Source organism: Gymnoscopelus braueri, assembly GCF_963280865.1.
Source record: "Gymnoscopelus braueri genome assembly, chromosome: 15".
NCBI classification, from domain to species: Eukaryota; Metazoa; Chordata; class Actinopteri; order Myctophiformes; family Myctophidae; genus Gymnoscopelus; species Gymnoscopelus braueri.
The window spans coordinates 33,569,351-33,586,679 of record NC_137620.1 but is presented as its reverse complement, the minus strand read 5'-3'; the positions used below and the strand labels follow the sequence as shown (position 1 = coordinate 33,586,679).

The window sequence follows — 17,329 nt, the reverse complement described above, 5'->3', positions numbered from 1 at the left end:
GAGCTAAAAAAGCATTATTTTACACTTCGGCTATTCAAAAATAGCAGATATACAAGCTCGCTATGAGCTTGTAGATCCGCTATTTTTGAAAAATCGTGAAAATGTGTGAAAATCTTTGAATATATATTGTTTTAAAGCGAAACATTTTTACTCAAATCTTTGCTTCTGGGGGTCCCTGGAACAACATATTTTGAGATGAGGGTCCGCGGCCAAATACATATCGTTTTGGGGGTCCTTGACATGAAAAAGTTTGAGCACCACTGATATAGAAACATACGTTTTTCAGAAAACTGTTGGGATTTAGAAGACATTTGTAGAATCGGCTTCAGGTCTACTGCTTGGAAATTCAAAGATAGCCTATCATCAAGCTTGTGCTTGTAGATCTGCTATTTTCTATATCAATTTGGGGGTCCTTGACATGAAAAAGCTTGAGAACCACAGTACTAAAGCATATACACACATGTGTGCACACATACATACTATTACTTCTACTTAGCCTCCACCCACCCTCTTATGCTGGCAGCAGCCAAGTGACTTGGTCTGGAAGGCTTACAGCTGGCTTGGCCCACTGTGTAGGGAATTCTCCCCTCCTCATAACCCTCCTCGTACAGATTGACTGGGAATTGGGCAGGATAGAACGCTAGTAATTTCCATTCCGTTGAATCAACTTAACACCGTTTGGCTGAGTCCTTACCTCCCCTGCCAAAGTCAGACATTCTTGCAAAAGCAACCGACTAAGCTTTCTTTGGTTTTTACACAACTTTTTTTATTCTTAAAAAAAAATCAAGTGAAGCAGCATTGTGTACTTTTTTATCATAAAAATAAATTGTGAAAAAAAAGTGAAGCAGCTTTGTGTAACAATGGTAGGGATTTAAGATAGGGATTTACAAGGAACTGACTGCCATTTGGTTTGTTGAGCTGTGTTAGGCTAGTGAATCATTCTACAAACGTATTGTACTGTATATCTGGCTCTGTATGTGTAAATGTGTTATTTATTATGAAGAATATGGAAATAAAACTAAATAGCAATTTTATATGACTTCAGACTTTATACAATAACCTTTTTGGTGCTAGCTAATATGATCTGGACTGGCCTGAGATCTGTATTTGGAGATGATCTGTGCATACTCCCGTCCAGAGCGATATATGGTACGAGTTCGTTCAGGCTCAGAGAAATCCACATGGAACAGTCCAAACCGAGTGCTGAAGCCGTCAGCCCATTCGAAGTTGTCCATGAGTGACCAGGCAAAGTATCCCCGAACGTTGACTCCATCCTTTCCAATAGCTGAGCATTGCCACGAGTGCAGAGAAGAAGAAAAAGATACACGTGACATGAGAGTTAATGCAAAAGTTCCATTTTGACTGACTGATGTTTAATTGTACTGCACACCGTCAACAATCGTTCTATTGTGTGCTGGTTGCGATCACCATCTCTTTCACCCATGACCCATGGCATGACACGCATCCTCTAGATTATCATGGTACCATAGTTGGGTTTTCTAAAGCATACCAATGGGATTAAGTACTTGAATCCTAGTGCCCCTATTCTGGGGCGGGTTAGACTAGGGTTAGATCTACAACTTTCACAACGCGTCGCATTGTTGTGATTTGGTGTAGAGGGAAATATTAGAGTATCTAGTGCAGAGCCCTGGGGCACTCCAGTCGACTAAGTATATATGGTTTAAGTGGTCAACTTATCGGCAACTTTGCTTGTTGCAGATAAATAATAGAAGTTTACAAATGATAGAAGTGCACAAATTAGATTTCAGAACCGAATCCAACTAAGAAGGACTTAATTGAGTGTGATACAAAAGAAACTATGGTGTTAACTACTGCATGGTCCGTTGACATTATTACATTCTGCTCATTAGAAGATGCCACAATTTCCGTCTATTCACTCATTGGTGGGTTATGGACAGTTCAGAAACCTGCCTACCAATGGCATCATGGATGGGGATTCAAAGCTACAGCCTTTCTCTTCCTGGAAGATTAGCATGCTAAGAGAGAAACTATTGTTCTAGCATTAATACATGTTTTAAAAAAAAGGTTTGAAAGCCCTCCACTGATATTTATGTGCGTATGTGTATGTAACAACACAATGAACAGGATTAATTGGTTGTCCACCGTGGTTGCACTGCACAAACTACTGTAAATGAACTGAGAGAAACATTGCCAGGAGGATCAATGCACAGATGGTGGGGTTTAAAATGAAACTTCTAATCAACATACCTTACTATGTTAAGAGGACATAATGCGGTTAGGTCTACATGGGTTACACAATACACACACACACACACACACACACACACACACACACACACACACACACACACACACACACACACACACACACACACACACACACATAATGTACATATAACCAGCATTTACCATTAGCCACTTCATTGATGGTGTCTTGGTAAAATCTGCAACGATCGCTGTCCTCCATTTGCAATGGCCCCATCTGGGCAAACCCATTCTCTGTAATGTAGACTTCTGGATTGTTGAAAGTTTCCTGGAAAGTGACGGGGCAGAAGATACTGTCAAACAAACTAGTGAGAGGCGGGCAAGGTCTACAGAGAGCCATAGCTGCATTTCAACCTTAGTCACAACATCAGGAAATAGTTATCAGCCAAACTCCTTCACTCGATGTGACAACAATGATTTATGAGGCATGTTTCTGGGGGTTTTAAGAGAATGATTACTGCATACAAAATCAGTGTTAAGATTAAGATACGATGTTAAACAAATATCAGAGCTCTCTCATTTGGTTGAAGCCATTTTGGCTTTTAGTTCGGCAATTCAATTTTAATACAAGTGAAAAAACATAAGAATTGTTTCGACCTGGAACTCATCTGTGTCACTTTAGATTTATTTGGCTATTCAAAAATAACAGATCTACAAGCTCATGCTATGAGCTTGTAGATCTGCTATTTTTGAAAAATCTTGAACATTTTTTCTTAAACATTTTAGATTTTTTTTCAAAAAACTGTTAGGATTTAGAAAACATTTAGAAAACATTTGTAAGAATCGTGGGTTAACAGCTAACTGAATCAACAGCAGTCTTGTTAATGACATGGATGCATCCAGTTGTTTCCTTATGATGAGGTCAATTCTGACTACATTCAGCCTATGAACTGTGAATATATCACAAATTCACAATACACATAATATACAATGTTATGGGAGCTTCACGACGTCCATCCACCCAACATGGTAATACCTGTCTATGAATTGAATACCAAGGCCCTCATTGGAAACAAGACCGCAAGGACTTTCATGAACGGACCTGTTAGACAAAGTATTTTAAATGTAACTGTGCTGTTTTACATTTAAAAAAAAAACCTTGATATAGCTGAGAAGTTTCCTCAAGCCATTTGGTACCACTGCAAGCCAGGACACCCCGGACACAGGCCAGGATGGATCCATAACGCCTTCTGCATTCTGGTCACTCTTTATACACAACGTCTGTCCACTCCCTCTTCCTGGCTTCACTTTACGAGATGTGTAGTAGTTTAACGCAAAGAAATCGGCCGAGCCAAGAATGGCGGGTTCGTCTTTTGAGAACGTGGGCAGTCTACGGCCATCGCCGTATCCCAGCTTCTTGCTTTGAGCGTCAATGGCAGCCCTCATCATTTCCGGATAATCCCCGGTAACGAATACCGGCCAAGCAAACCACCCGAGCGTAAATGCAAGATACCGCTCAGTTGCGGTGACATCTTCAGCGTTAGACGGGTCTAATGGTTCGGCCCAGTCACTGTTGATCGCTAACGACACGGCGCCTTTCTGCTTCGACCGATAGAGGGTATCGTAGCTGTGCCAGGCCATGGCGTGGGCACGCAGCATGTTGTGACCCACCAGGTAAGCGGCGGTCCCTGGTTCTTTTACGCCTGGCGCGTGGATGCCGTCCTCGTGCCCCAGTTTGGCGCACACGTACGGCTCGTTGATGGTGATCCACAGCTTCACGCGGTCCCCAAACGTTCGGAAGCAGAACCGGGCGTAGCCGTCGAAGAGGCCGGCCATATCGGACGACTTCCAGCCTCCCCGGTCCTGGAGAGCTTGAGGCAAGTCGAAGTGGTAAAGCGTGACCACGGGTGACACTTTGCAGCCCAGCAAATCGTTAATGACCTTGTTGTAGTATTGCACACCTGTTAAGACGGATAAAAAGATGGTCATAGATGGCAATGACAAGGTAATTCATATATTCTGAGACCACCCACCCAGTTTCATTGTTTAAAAGTCCACTTAACAGATGCAGTAATCTCTACTACAAGGATATGGTTTTAGAACAAATCTAGATTATTCAAAATTTTCCAAATATTTTTCAGAAACTTTCAAAAATGCTATTTCTGCTATTTTTACATGTATAGAAATTATTAAATATGTCAATAATTTCTTTGTATATTTCAGTTATTTGTCATATCTGCCCTGTGCAATTTTTGATTACAAAGCCTACAAGGCTTCATATGTACCACTGTTCAATGGCCAAACACACAATTAAAATCGTTTATCGCAATTATTTGAGTGACAATTCATCGTCAACTTAAAATGTGTAATGGTGACAGTCCTGACTGGTAGAAATAAATGGAATACCTTTCTCATTGACATTCTTCGTGGTCCCATCAGGGAGCAAGCGGGCCCAGGAGAAAGACACGCGATAGTGGGTCAGCCCGAGCTGCTGGACACAGTGCAGGTCTTTATCCCACATCTCATGGCTGCTGCAGGTCACATCTGCATTCTGCCCTCCAAACACTCTGCCTGCTTCATCACTGTGGCAAAACGTGTCCCATATACTTGGACCTTTGTTTTCGGAGTCCCAGCCACCTAAAAAAAACACACACACACACACACACACACACAAAAAAAATACTATGGTGTTTGACTGTTTGTAAATAATTTAAATGTAAATGGGTTTGCATTTACTACAAGCCTGAACTGTATTTGTATGTTGTGTCATTCTAGTTGTTTTGTTTACATAGCCTCACAATTAGAAAATAATAGCCAGCACTCCGAAGTCAAGTCGTTACAGTGGTGTAAAGTAACTAAGTACATGTACTCAAGTACAGTACTTGAGGTATTTTTTCCTTTTTTCAGAATTTACAATTTTCAATACTTTGACTTCTTCTACTCTACTACATCTGAGAGGAAAATATTATACTTTTACTCCACTGCAATTATTTGAAAACTTTAGTTCCTAGTTACTTTGTAGGTTTAGATTATTATCACAAAACATACACGAACCACTTCAGCCCTATATACATTTCGGCCATTTGAAAATAGCCGATCTACAAGCTCACAACGCGTGGCATCGCGAAGCATTGCGAACTTGTAGATCTGCTATTTTCAAAAGATTTGTATACATTTTGAAAACTTGAAATGGGACATTCTGCATAATAATGAGTACTTTTGGTACTTTAAGTACATTTTGATACCAATACTTTTGTACTTTTACTCAAGTACATTTTGAATTCCGGACTTTAACCTGTAACAGAGTAGCCTCGGAAACCCATGCCTTTTTTTTTGTTACAAAAGAAAAAAAAGTAACGGAGTATCTCTACAGTGCAGTATTGATACTTTTACTTTCCCCACCACTGTACACTTGTTTACACAGCCTGAGCCTACCTTCTATCTGGTACGCTGCAGTTGCCGCTCCCCATGCGAAGTCACATGGGAACATGGTGTCTGTATGTTTCTGGAGGCCAGATCAAACAAGTAGCCTACGCTTTTGTACACTGATGATTTTTAGTTTTACAGATTACTCGTTACTACTGCCTCTGTGTCCGCAGGTTTGATCCTTGCCTCAGAACAGAACAACCCAGACCGCATGCTCTATATCAGTGTTGCCAGATTTTATGAGAGAAATAAGCAACCAGGTCCAGGTCTGTGGAAACAAGCCCAAAAGAAGATTGAATACTTTTAACAGTTATTTTTTTAAAGCACAGAAAGTCCAGTTCAATACAAAAGGATTAAGCCCAAGAGAGAGCGCTCTTCGCCCTTTAAACATACATTGGCTATTTGAAAATAGCGATGTGACACAAAACATTTTCAGATGGGGGTTACCGTTAGGGGACAAATACATATTAATTTCGGGGTCCATGACCTGAAAATATTTGAGAACCACTGGTTAAAATAATTTAAAAATTGTGAAGCAAGCCCAAATAAGCAACTACACTTTAGAAACAAGCCAAAAAAAAACCTGCAACTAGCAATATTTACAAGCAACTTTACAGAAGAACCAGGCCAATGTGGCTTATAATAAGCGGACATGGCAACACTGATTCTGAACAACAGGCAACAGTGTAGACTTGTGCGTTGTGACGTCACGAGGAGCGCGAGGTGTTCACGGAAGTCAGCGACGCTCTGATTTACTGTTTTGTGTCAATAAAGATGTAGTAAATCAAAAAAGAGGGGGGGTGTTAATGTCGTAAATCTACCCTCTGTGCAAATTGGCTTTTATTTTGGTGGTGAATCCTATCAAGTGGTGAATCCTATCAAGTTAACGGAAATTTTAAATAAAATAACTGGTCTAAATAAACAGTAAAATACTGTTCTTTTTCTTTTTTGAGAGTTCGGGGTCCAGATAAACAGTCAAATACTGTTATTTTTCCTTCTTTGAGGGTTCAGGGTCCAAATAAACAGTAAAATACTTTTATTTTCCCTTCTTTGAGGGTTCAGGGTCCAAATAAACAGAAAAATACTGTTATTTTTCTTTCTTTGAGAGTCCAGGGTCCAAATAAACAGTAAAATACTGTTATTTTTCTTTCTTTGAGAGTTCAGCATCCAAATAAACAGTAAAATACTGTTATTTTTCTTTCTTTGAGGGTTCAGGGTCCAGATAAACAGTAAAATACTGTTATTTTTCTTTCTTTGAGGGTTCAGGGTCCATGTTTCTTTCTCTGAGAGTTCAGGGTGCAAATAAACAGTAAAATACTGTTATTTTTCTTTCTTTGAGAGTTCAGGGGACATGTTTTGTTTGCAGACTGGCTTCATCATGAAGGCACCCACAGGTTAGCCCTAGAATGTCTGTGACAGTGATATTACATACATTTCATGTATTCAAAATACTATATTTGGATATTTTGAATACATTAATGTATGTAATATCACAGCCATTCTATGGCTATACCACAGGTGCTGTGTATTAAAATCATATCAATAATGCACAGATGATCATCTGCCCTGTGGCCAACGAGCGCTCTACTTTCCAGGACAAATACTCAGCTAGTATCATGTAACCAGTGATGGAAGAAGTAGGCTACTCACATTTTTTACTTAAGTAAAAGTAGCCTATCAATTCTATAATGCAGAAATACTCTGTTACAAGTAGGCTACAAGTCTGGTATTCAGAATTTACTTCAGTAAAAGTACAAAAGTATTAATTGGCATCAAAATCCTACTTAAAGTACAAAAAGTAAAAGTACTCATTATGCAGAAATCTTCAATTTCATGTTTTCAAAATCATTTTCAAAGGGGCTGAAGTGGTTAATGTATATTTTGTAATAACAATCAACATCTACAAAGTAACTAGTAACTAAAGTTTTCAAATCATTTTTGTGGAGTAAAAGTATATAATATTTGCCTCTGAGATGTAATGGAGGAGAAATAAAAGCATTGAAAATTGGAGTAAAGTAAAGGAGTACAGTAAAGTAAAGTAAAGTACAGTACTTGAGTAAATGTATTTAGTTACTTTACACCACTGGCATGCATCATGTAACAGGAGTACATTGTTTTGCTGCCCATATGATTCTCCCTTTTCTTCCTGTGTTCCATGGCTATTCCAAAAAGCAAGCCAGTCTGAACTTGTTTGAGGGGAGAAGGGGCTTTTGTTGTTTGCTCTGCAGAGTGCAGACATCCTCCAGCCCACAGGCTACAGAGATCCAGAGAAGAGATGGTCTCTACCTGAAACGTCCCAGCCTTTGTACTGTAGCTAATTATACAGTAGAGTGGGAGATTTGTATTCAATGAGGACGATTCCGCCGATTAACTCAAAAACGTAACTTCAATAAGTAATGTCCCCGCTTTGTTGTTAAAAATGTTACTTGAGTAAAAGTGCTAAAGCATTGGCATCAAAATATACTTAAAGTATCAAAAGTAAAAGTACTTTAATGTTTGAAAATAGCAGATCTAGAAGCTCACAAGCATCTAGTAACTAAAGTTTTCAAATAATTGTAGTGGAGTAAAAGTACAATATTTGCCTCTGAGATGCATAGTGGGGTAGAAGTAAAAGTATTGAAATGTGGAAATACTCCTGTAAAATACCTAAAAATTGTACTTAAGTACAGTACTTGACTTGAGTAAATATACTTAGTTACTTTACACCACTGCCAAGTTGTAGGCCAGAATCTTATGTCTTTATTTTTTAACACTTTTTTATTTAGTGAAAATTATGTAAACCAGTGGTAAATAAACTAAGCGATATGAAAGAGAGGCATGTCCATTGATAGCCATGGTCGTCATGACGCTTGTATACAAGCGTCATGGTGCCGAGTCCCCCTGGTTTATAGCGGTGTTCGATTTTTTTACATTGACAACTCTCACATGTACATAAACGTTCAGATTTCAAATATAAAGTGCTTACCCCTGAGCCACGGATGTTACAAGGCAACCCGGACCACGATAAGTACCCGTATCTCCCGTATTGTTAAATAAAAAGCATTTTAATCCGATCGCCGGCCATTTTCTCTAAATTTTCTCCAATACTTTCAACCATGCGACACTAATGGTTGGGAGGTGTATTGCACTCTGATACATTACCAAAAAAAAGAAAATGGCCGGTGATAGGATTACAATGCTTTTTATTTAACAATACGGGAGATACGGGTACTTATCGTGATCCGGATCGCCTTGTAACATCCGTGGCTCGGGGGTAAGCACTTTATATTTGAAATCTGAACGTTTATGTACATGTGAGAGTTGGCAATGTAAAAAAATCGAACACCGCTATAAACCGGGGGGACTCGGCACCATGACTGTCGGTATGACAGTCATGTTTCGGGGCTAGTCCATTGAGAACTTGGAGTGTAGTACAACAACCTGATAGGGCTGGCTATGTCGCGTCTGCCGTCTTGGCAAAAAAGAACAGATCTACAAGAAACCGACGCGTTGCATTGCAGCGCGTCGATAGCTTGTAGATCTGTTATTTTTATGCCAAGCGGTGACGGTGACGTCACGGGTGTAAATGCAACATGGAGCTCAGCCCGGGGCAGGTCTCTGTGTGTGTGTGGGGCACTTCTCAATGGAGAGAGAAAGAAAGGAGAGACGGATTGAAAGAATAAACGACTAGCTGAACTTTCTTTATTTTCCCTACTTTTTTTTAAACAAGATATTCATTTGCTCCACCCCTCTATCCTCTCTCTCTCTCTCAATCACTCGTGTTTTTCACAGTAAAGATCATTTACTCCTAGTCTTGTGCTAAAAAACAGTAAACCAACCAGCAGGAGCTTTACATAGAGAGCAATCGGCCAAAAAAAAAAGGGATTTTTTTTTGTTGTCTGTTCCTGAGAGATTACATAGAGAGACAAAAAAAAGTTTACTTTATTTTATTTTTTTATTATTATTTTTTAAAACACGACGACACACACGGGGCTCCTGGAAACATCCGTGGGAAAGTAGTACAAAAAAAACCCTCGATCATCAGATTTCCTGAAGTTTGTTGTGCTGGGATCTCTGGGATGTGATTGTTACCGCAGCTGTCTGTGTCCTCTCTCTCTCTGGTGGAAGGAACAGACAACATTCCCCACTTCTTGGATCCGAAACGATCCAAACAAAGAAAGAAGTCCTGCTACCACCAAAAAGGAGAACTTCTTAACAACAACAGTAGATCCTACTACTACTACTACTACTACCACGACCCCGGGCGATCATCATCACACGTTTGAGAAAGGGGAAAAAACAACCAGGAGCATTAACAACGAGGAGGAAACAGAAACATGGAATTATAAATGAGTTCTCTCTCTCTGGCTGGCAAACAAAGAAGGATCATATACATGCTGGATCTGATATACCTTACCTACTTACCGCCGAATAAAGCGAGCAAGAAAGGGAAAACGTGGGGGTCGATCGAAGGAGAAAAAAAAGGTTCATTTTGAACCAAGCCAAGCTATTCCCCCCCCAACAACAACATGGAAAGAAAATGTATTTTTCGTCTCCAACTGGATCCTTTGAGTCTGGATTGCAATTCTAAACGTGCTCAACGCAGCAGCTGACCCTTTTTTTTCATAGTAAATCTATTCCTTTTCTTTGCCAAATGCTGCAGTGGATTTGTGGATCTGCTGTGTGAGACAAAATGAGGGTGGATCATGTGTTGTTGCAGTTGTTGTTTAATAATATGTGTGTTGTTGTTGTTGTGCTGATGATACTCGGATACTCGGCGGCGTCGTCGTCCGATTGCAAGACGTACGATGCGGGGAAGAAGGTGGTCTGCAGCAACATGGAGCTCCATCAGGTGTTGCCCCCAGACTCGTTCCCCAACATCACAGTCACTTTGTGAGTACTGCTCGCCATTCATCACACTAATGTCATGTCATATGCTCTGTCCACACTGCTAAAACAGTGGTTCTCAAACTTTTTCATGTCAAGGACCCCCAATTTGACACTTATTAGCCCGCGGACCCCCATTTGAAAAGATAAGCCAGGGACCCCCATAAGAGAAGGTTTTTTACGGCTCTAGCAGTGATTCTCAACCATTTTAATTTTAAGTACCCCCAGTTTGACATGCATTAGGCTACAGACCCCCATTTAATGGCATTTCTATCTCTGGGACCCCAATTCATATTGTAAAATCAATGTTAATTTAACTCTGAGAGTGTACAAATGGAATTTGTACACTCTCAGAGTTACAGACCCATAAGGGTCCATTTGGTTCCTATCCATCATTTAGCTGGGGACCCCCTCAAGTACCCCTGGGGGTCCCCGGACCCCACTTTGAGAACCAATGTGCTAAAAGACACACCTCTCACAGCCAGTGGTGGAAAAGGTACTCACATTTGTTACTTTTTAAGTAAAAGTCTCAATGTTAGATATACTCTGTTACAAGTAAAAGTCCGGAATTCAAAATGTTCTTGAATAAAAGTACAAAAGTATTGGTATCAAGATGTACTCAAATTACCAAAAAGTAATGGTCATTACAGAATGTCCCCCACAATTTTCAAACGTATAAAATATATACAAATATTTTGAAAATGGTAGATCTACAAGCTCACAATGCAAAGTAACTAGTAACTAAAGTTTTCAAATAATTGTAGTGGAGTAAAAGTACACTATTTGCCTCTGAGATGTAGTGGAGGAGAAGTAAAGGTATTGAAAATTGTAAACACTGAAGAAAGAATAAATACCTCAAAATTGTACTGAAGTACATGTACTTAGTTACTTTACACCACTGCCTCTCACAGCAGGCCCGTTCGTCATATTTTAACCACTTTAAGCTCTTTTATATTTAGTAAAAACAGACCTGAGTTGCACTGTTGGTGACTCTTTTTCATCTTCTCTATGCCCATTCTCTTTGCCCAAACCGATCTGCTATTATAGATCTATATAATAGATACATATGCTGTTTTTATATATTCACCCCAGAATAGGGATGCCTGGCCTTGGATCAAGAGTATCATACATCATACGTGTACATCATACATGTATTTTATCGAGTCTGACTTTTACTTTCGTATCATAGATATGCACATGTAAAAATCAATCAAATACGTTTATTGTAGTCTTGATCCAAGGCTATAGGGATGCTTACACTTATCACGTTGGTTCCTCAACCAACAGTAATCCACTTCATGGACACTAGACTTATACAAATCAGTGTTGTTGCTCTTTTGTGTCTGGCATATGGCTTGATCGACCATTGCCCACTTCAAGACTTCAAGTTCATAATTTATCTTTTTATACATAGCTTTATCTGCAAATATACACAGTCAAGCTGCAGTGTATGTGACTGACAGACAGTGTTAGTTAGGATGTAATGTAGACTTTGATTTGACTGTTATTTTACTTGTCAACAAATGCGAAATTCACTTCTATATTTATCAGTCACCAGTTGTGTGTGTGCGCGTGTGTGACCCATGTACACGTTGGCCTAACCGCATTATGTCCTCTTAACATAGTAAGGTATGTTGATTAGAAGTCTTCTACTATTTCATTCTAAACCCCACCATCTGTGCATTGATCCTCCTGGCAATGTTTCTCTCATTGCATTGACTGAGAGTACATTAACAGCAGTTTGTGCAGTGCAACCACAGTGGACAACCAATTCATCCTGTTCATTGTGTTGTTACATACACATACGCACATAAATATGTGAATGAATGGGCATGAATGTCACCCACTTCTACACTTAAAATTGGCTTCAGTTGTTTTGTGAGATCCATTCCATACTGTTCTTCCAAAATGGTGTAGTTCAGTGGTTCTCAACCAGTGGTCCAGGGACCACCAGTGGTCCTTGAGGGAGTTCCAGGGGGTCCCCAGCTAAATGATGGATAGGAACCAAATGGACCCTTATGGGTCTGTAACTCTGAGAGTGTACAAATGGAACCAAATGGACCCGTTAATTGGTTCCATTTGTACACTCTCAGAGTTAAATTAACATCGATTTTATAATATAAATTGGGGTCCCAGAGATAGAAATGACATTAAATGGGGGTCCGTAGCATAATAATGCATGTCAAACTGGGGGTCCTTGAAATTAAAATGGTTGAGAATCACTGCTAGAGCCGTAAAAATCTTCTCTTATCGGGGGTCCCCTCATATCTTTTCAAATGGGGGTCCGTGGGCTAATAAGTGTCAATTTCGGTGTCCTTGATGCGAAAAAGGTTGAAAACCACTGGTGTAGTTGAAAGGATGGCCCACACAGACAGTTGAGTTACAGTTCAACATGGTCCCACATGGGGATATTGGTACAGTTGTCAGTTTGAGTCAGATGGGTGATGGGTGAGGGAAAACAACAGCCTGTGGGCAAACATTGTCCCTCCGAAGTTTTATATACTTCACGGACTGAGGTAGTAATAATTTGATGATTGATGATGAGGCACTCCTGAACTGAAGGAGTTGGGGGCGTTTGAGAGCCCTGGGGAACACGAGGGCTGTCCATGAGGAAAGACATTGGTTATCATCAGACTGTGGGGAGGATAACGGAAAGGAATGGCTTGCACACACAGCGAGAGTTAGGATATTAATGGTTCGAGTCTTGTTGACCTATTTCGCAAACCACGCTTACCACTCAGTTCTTTCCTCTGTCTTGTTATAGGTCTATCTATTGTTATTGGATTGCTAAAATCATACCAGTCAGTGACCAAAATACTTGCAGTCCGGATGTTTGCTTTGTCTGTATATCTGTGGGCTTGGAGTCTGTCATTGTTGTGACAGTGATGGATTGGAGAGGGGAAACGTGTTTCTCATGGTTTAACATTGAGCCGAAGCACTCTGATTGAGGAATGTCCTCTACTCAACAAAATATCTAATTATCCAGCCTAGGAGGCTCACAGTGGAAAATTCTCAAGCATTCCACTTGGTTCCCTCTTGCAGTTCCACTTGGTTCCCTCTTGTTGAACTCTTACTCAACATTATTGCCCCCCCCCCCCCCCCCACACACACACTCCTAAGATTCTTTTTTAGAACGGCAAGAAGTGGTTTCAAATCTCCTTCCAATGGACTCTTTGCAATTCACTGTGGAAGAAAGTGGCAATGAAATACGCAACTCCCTTTGCACCGTGGTTTTGGGGTGTTTATTTATGATCTGTAAAATGGCCTTGGCCTCCCTGGAGAGGTACTGTGGTCCAGGGGCAATTTTATGGCTCTCCTGTTGTCTCTCGATTAGGTTGAGAGCGGCCTGCCCTGGACACAGCTGGTCTGGACTATGGTGAGCTGAGGGAATGGCTCCTAATCAATGTTCTTGAGACTGAAAAACCTCTGTTTGGACAATGTCATTCAGTTTGAGAGCATCTCAAGTTCACACTGCCCTACCACGAGCTGCTGGAACTTATAAGTGCAACTGCCAGAAAGTCAGCCTATGTGACGGATTGATGGAAATTAAACCAACCCAGAAATGTTTGGATAGCATTTGGTTTTATTTGAAATTCAATAAAAATCTCATTAATTTGAGTGAGGCCAGCTTTATTTGTCTTTGACCTTTTGTAAAGAGATGTGTCAAAAAGACTGTTCTGTGATTTGGGTTTCTGAAGCCATGTTCTTTGCTCATTACATAGACCTAGGCATAATTATGTCTATATGGCCAGCATATCCATCCATCATTAGCCGGCAAACAAACATCTCTCCTTGGTTTCTGTTGGAATTTATCCACAATTTCCATTGGGCCGTTCCATATGCATAACATTTGCATTTATGAATGACTCCTCTCTAGTCCAATGTTGTGTAGTTAATATTGTGGCAGGTTTCGGTCCCTTGGTATTTGGTCGGTTTTCAAATTGTACATTGACACGCCTTCTTGTCTTCTAATTAAAGGCCCCAGCCAGACACGATAATACAAGTTAGGTGTGATTAGAGACTCATTCGTCATACCTACCCTCTCTTTGGGCCAACTACTTCCTGTTATGCATTTACACAGTCTGGAGTTTGCCTCACAGAGAGAAACTTACCAAACCAAAAATACAGTCCGTGGGATATTTTCATCAATGTTCTTGATTGTATGGTCAAAATTCCTAACCCTTAGACTGAGGCTTGGTTTGATTCCATGCGAGACAATGTATCGTAAACAAAGGCGAAACCAACCGAGAACTATGATACGTTTGGCCTTAATGTTGGCGTGTCTTGTATTTTGATTATGGTCTGTCTGCACACCAGTCGGTGACAAACATCATTTTGTCTGGCTTAGCATTGAGGGTTTTACCATCGTTTTTTGCCAGATGTGGATTTTGCCTGCAGTTGTCCATTCCAGCTCTTCTAGTTAGCCCGCTGAATGCCTCTCTGTAGAGAAAGGATGAGTGATGCATTCCCTGCATTTGTGGTCTTAAAGTGATACCGCATGCCTAAGTAATGTGAGAGGAAATGACACAAATGTGTTTACAGCTGGCCCCCACGTCAGTGTAGGACTCGGGCCGTAATGCAAGGGCTCGAACGTAACCTTTGCACTCGCAGTGGGATCAATCATTGCGTGCGTACTACACGGTGTGTAGGGGTGTGTGTGTGTACAAGTGTTTATTCCTGTGCACCTATTCATGTTTCAGCCTACATGCCATGCAGACACGAACAGGAACCGACTATATATAAGCCTGCTGTTCTTAGTCTACGGTTACCCCTGCTCATATGTCTTTTTGCAGGACTTGTTGAGTGTAATCAAGAACCATTCCCACAAGCACCTGGGCTGCACCCTGCAGTCAAGGCACACCTGGCTCTGGCCCCCGCCAAGCAGCATAGGATTAATGTCAGGAAGAGGCAGGGATTTCCTGCCCACTGCAGGAAAAAGCATGCTTCGCCTGATGACACATTGGAGTGCAGTAAACTGGCATGGTTCACTGCTGCACAAGGAACCATGAGTTAAGGTCAGATGTGCATCTGGTTTCCTGGAGCCATAATTTCCCTCATCTGCGACCGGCCACAACAGAGTTGAAATAAGCCCAGTGAAACATCTCTAGTGTAATCATAAGTAATCGAAAAAAGTGATTGCCACCATATATCGTTGTTAGGGATCGACCAATATGATTTTCTCAGGGCAGATACCAATTATTAGTGATCAAGGAGACTGATAACAGATATTAGGAGTCGATGTGCATTTTAAATTAACAAAATTTACAGCAACACAATTTTTTTTTGCAGAGAGCTACCACTTGTAGCAGCATTTCTTATAAACTGAACTGAAATTCTATAAAAATAACAAGGTAACAACAAGGTATTTTTATTATATAAATGAAAATAAATAATAATAAACATGGTTAATAAAAGTGGTTGGTGTGCCCGTAATGCACATTCCTGCACATATAAATGGCAATATTGGCCGTTTTTGTCCATCAAAACACGTTACCGATCATTAAAAAAAAAAAATTATATCGTGGCCGATAATCTGTGGCAAATCTACTATCTGTTTTCGCCGAATGATCACTCCAGAATAGGGACGGGGGACGCTATAGGGTTCATGTGGTTAAGGTATCATTGTTTTAGAAATCAGGATCCTCCCCTAGCTCGATCATCATAATTGTTTAGCTACCCGGACATGAAAAAAGTGATGCTGGCATGCTGGAAGCCTTTTAATGCTTGTGTAACTAGTACCCAGGTGTCCGCTTTCATGCATGTCCGGTGGTTACAGAAGTTTTGTTTTTGCCTTCTAGGCAAGCCTCTGGACTAAAGCAATGTATATGCGTTTTCCTTTGCGATTTTGTGATGTTTGCCAAAGAGACACCAGATCCCAAAGGCTAGACTCTTGACAGCTGGGTATTCAGTCAGTTCACAGTCTTTCATTACAGTCACAGACCGGTTGAGCTTTTGGTTTGCCAGAAATTCCAGGTGTAAGATTAAATATTGATATATTTTTGTATGGCAACATTATGTTTTGTGATACGGTATTGATTCTCAAAAACATTGTATTGACGCTTTTAAAAAAAAAGAAAGAAAAGAAGTCAAACAGGACAGGATAACACTTTATTAATGCCCCAGGGGGGAATTTCAGCATGCTACAGTAGCAAAGTAAAAACATGCACAACAATAAGCAATAAATAGTCTCTCACAGGTCCACACTCATATATGCACATGCACACCTAGCCAAAATAAATTCAACCATAAACAATTCTTGCACACAAGCACACACACACACACACACACACACACACACACACACACACACACACACACACACACACACACACACACACACACACACACACACACACACACACACACACACACACAATAGCCTACTCACTCGCCAGTACATCCAGATACTATGTGGTTTGTTCTTTATATTGTGATAGTTTCCCTAAAATTAGATCAAATAAAAAAAAGCAATATATCGCCTTGCTTACAGTATTGCAATATAGCCTATAGCTATTGAATCATAACCCCTGTATCGCAATAATACGTATAGTATTACTATATTCTTACCATTACACAGCTCCCATAGCCAAGTTGTTCATTTACGTGCAGGGCTGTGAGATAGTGGCGTTGCCTTCCAGTTTCTGTTCACTTGCTGATCTCTGCTTTTGTTATTGTGTTTGCATGCATAACAGATCATTTTCCCATTCAGTCAGAGGAAGCTACCTATGGTGAATGCATTCTATTCTGTCCGTCCTGAGACGTTGGCTCGCTGTAAGTGGAAAGGGGATATTGTTAGGCTTATGGCTATGACATCAGGAGTGATGGGGCCGAGAGAGCTTGTATGACAAGT

The 17,329-nt window shown here is 40.5% G+C and overlaps 2 protein-coding genes across 2 annotated transcripts in view; one reads left to right on the top strand and one right to left on the bottom strand.

Annotated features, from left to right (window-relative positions):
• Positions 1–875: 875 nt before the first annotated feature.
• Positions 876–5,752, bottom strand: gba3 (glucosidase, beta, acid 3). The gene is made up of 5 exons (XM_080451429.1): positions 5,623–5,752; positions 4,594–4,824; positions 3,346–4,148; positions 2,392–2,515; positions 876–1,285 (listed from the first exon to the last, which is right to left on the bottom strand). The coding sequence occupies exons 1-5, from the start codon at positions 5,675–5,677 to the stop codon at positions 1,071–1,073; spliced, it is 1,428 nt and encodes a 475-aa protein (XP_080307555.1). The 5' UTR covers positions 5,678–5,752; the 3' UTR covers positions 876–1,070.
• A 3,465-nt stretch (positions 5,753–9,217) lies between these two features.
• Positions 9,218–17,329, top strand: part of adgra3 (adhesion G protein-coupled receptor A3) — a gene marked incomplete at its 3' end in the record, with an annotated part of 68,137 nt that continues 60,025 nt past the window's right edge. Inside the window, exon 1 of the mRNA XM_080450908.1 lies at positions 9,218–10,485. Coding sequence (XP_080307034.1) covers positions 10,286–10,485 — 200 coding nt within the window. The 5' untranslated portion in view covers positions 9,218–10,285. The remainder of the gene's footprint in view (positions 10,486–17,329) is intronic.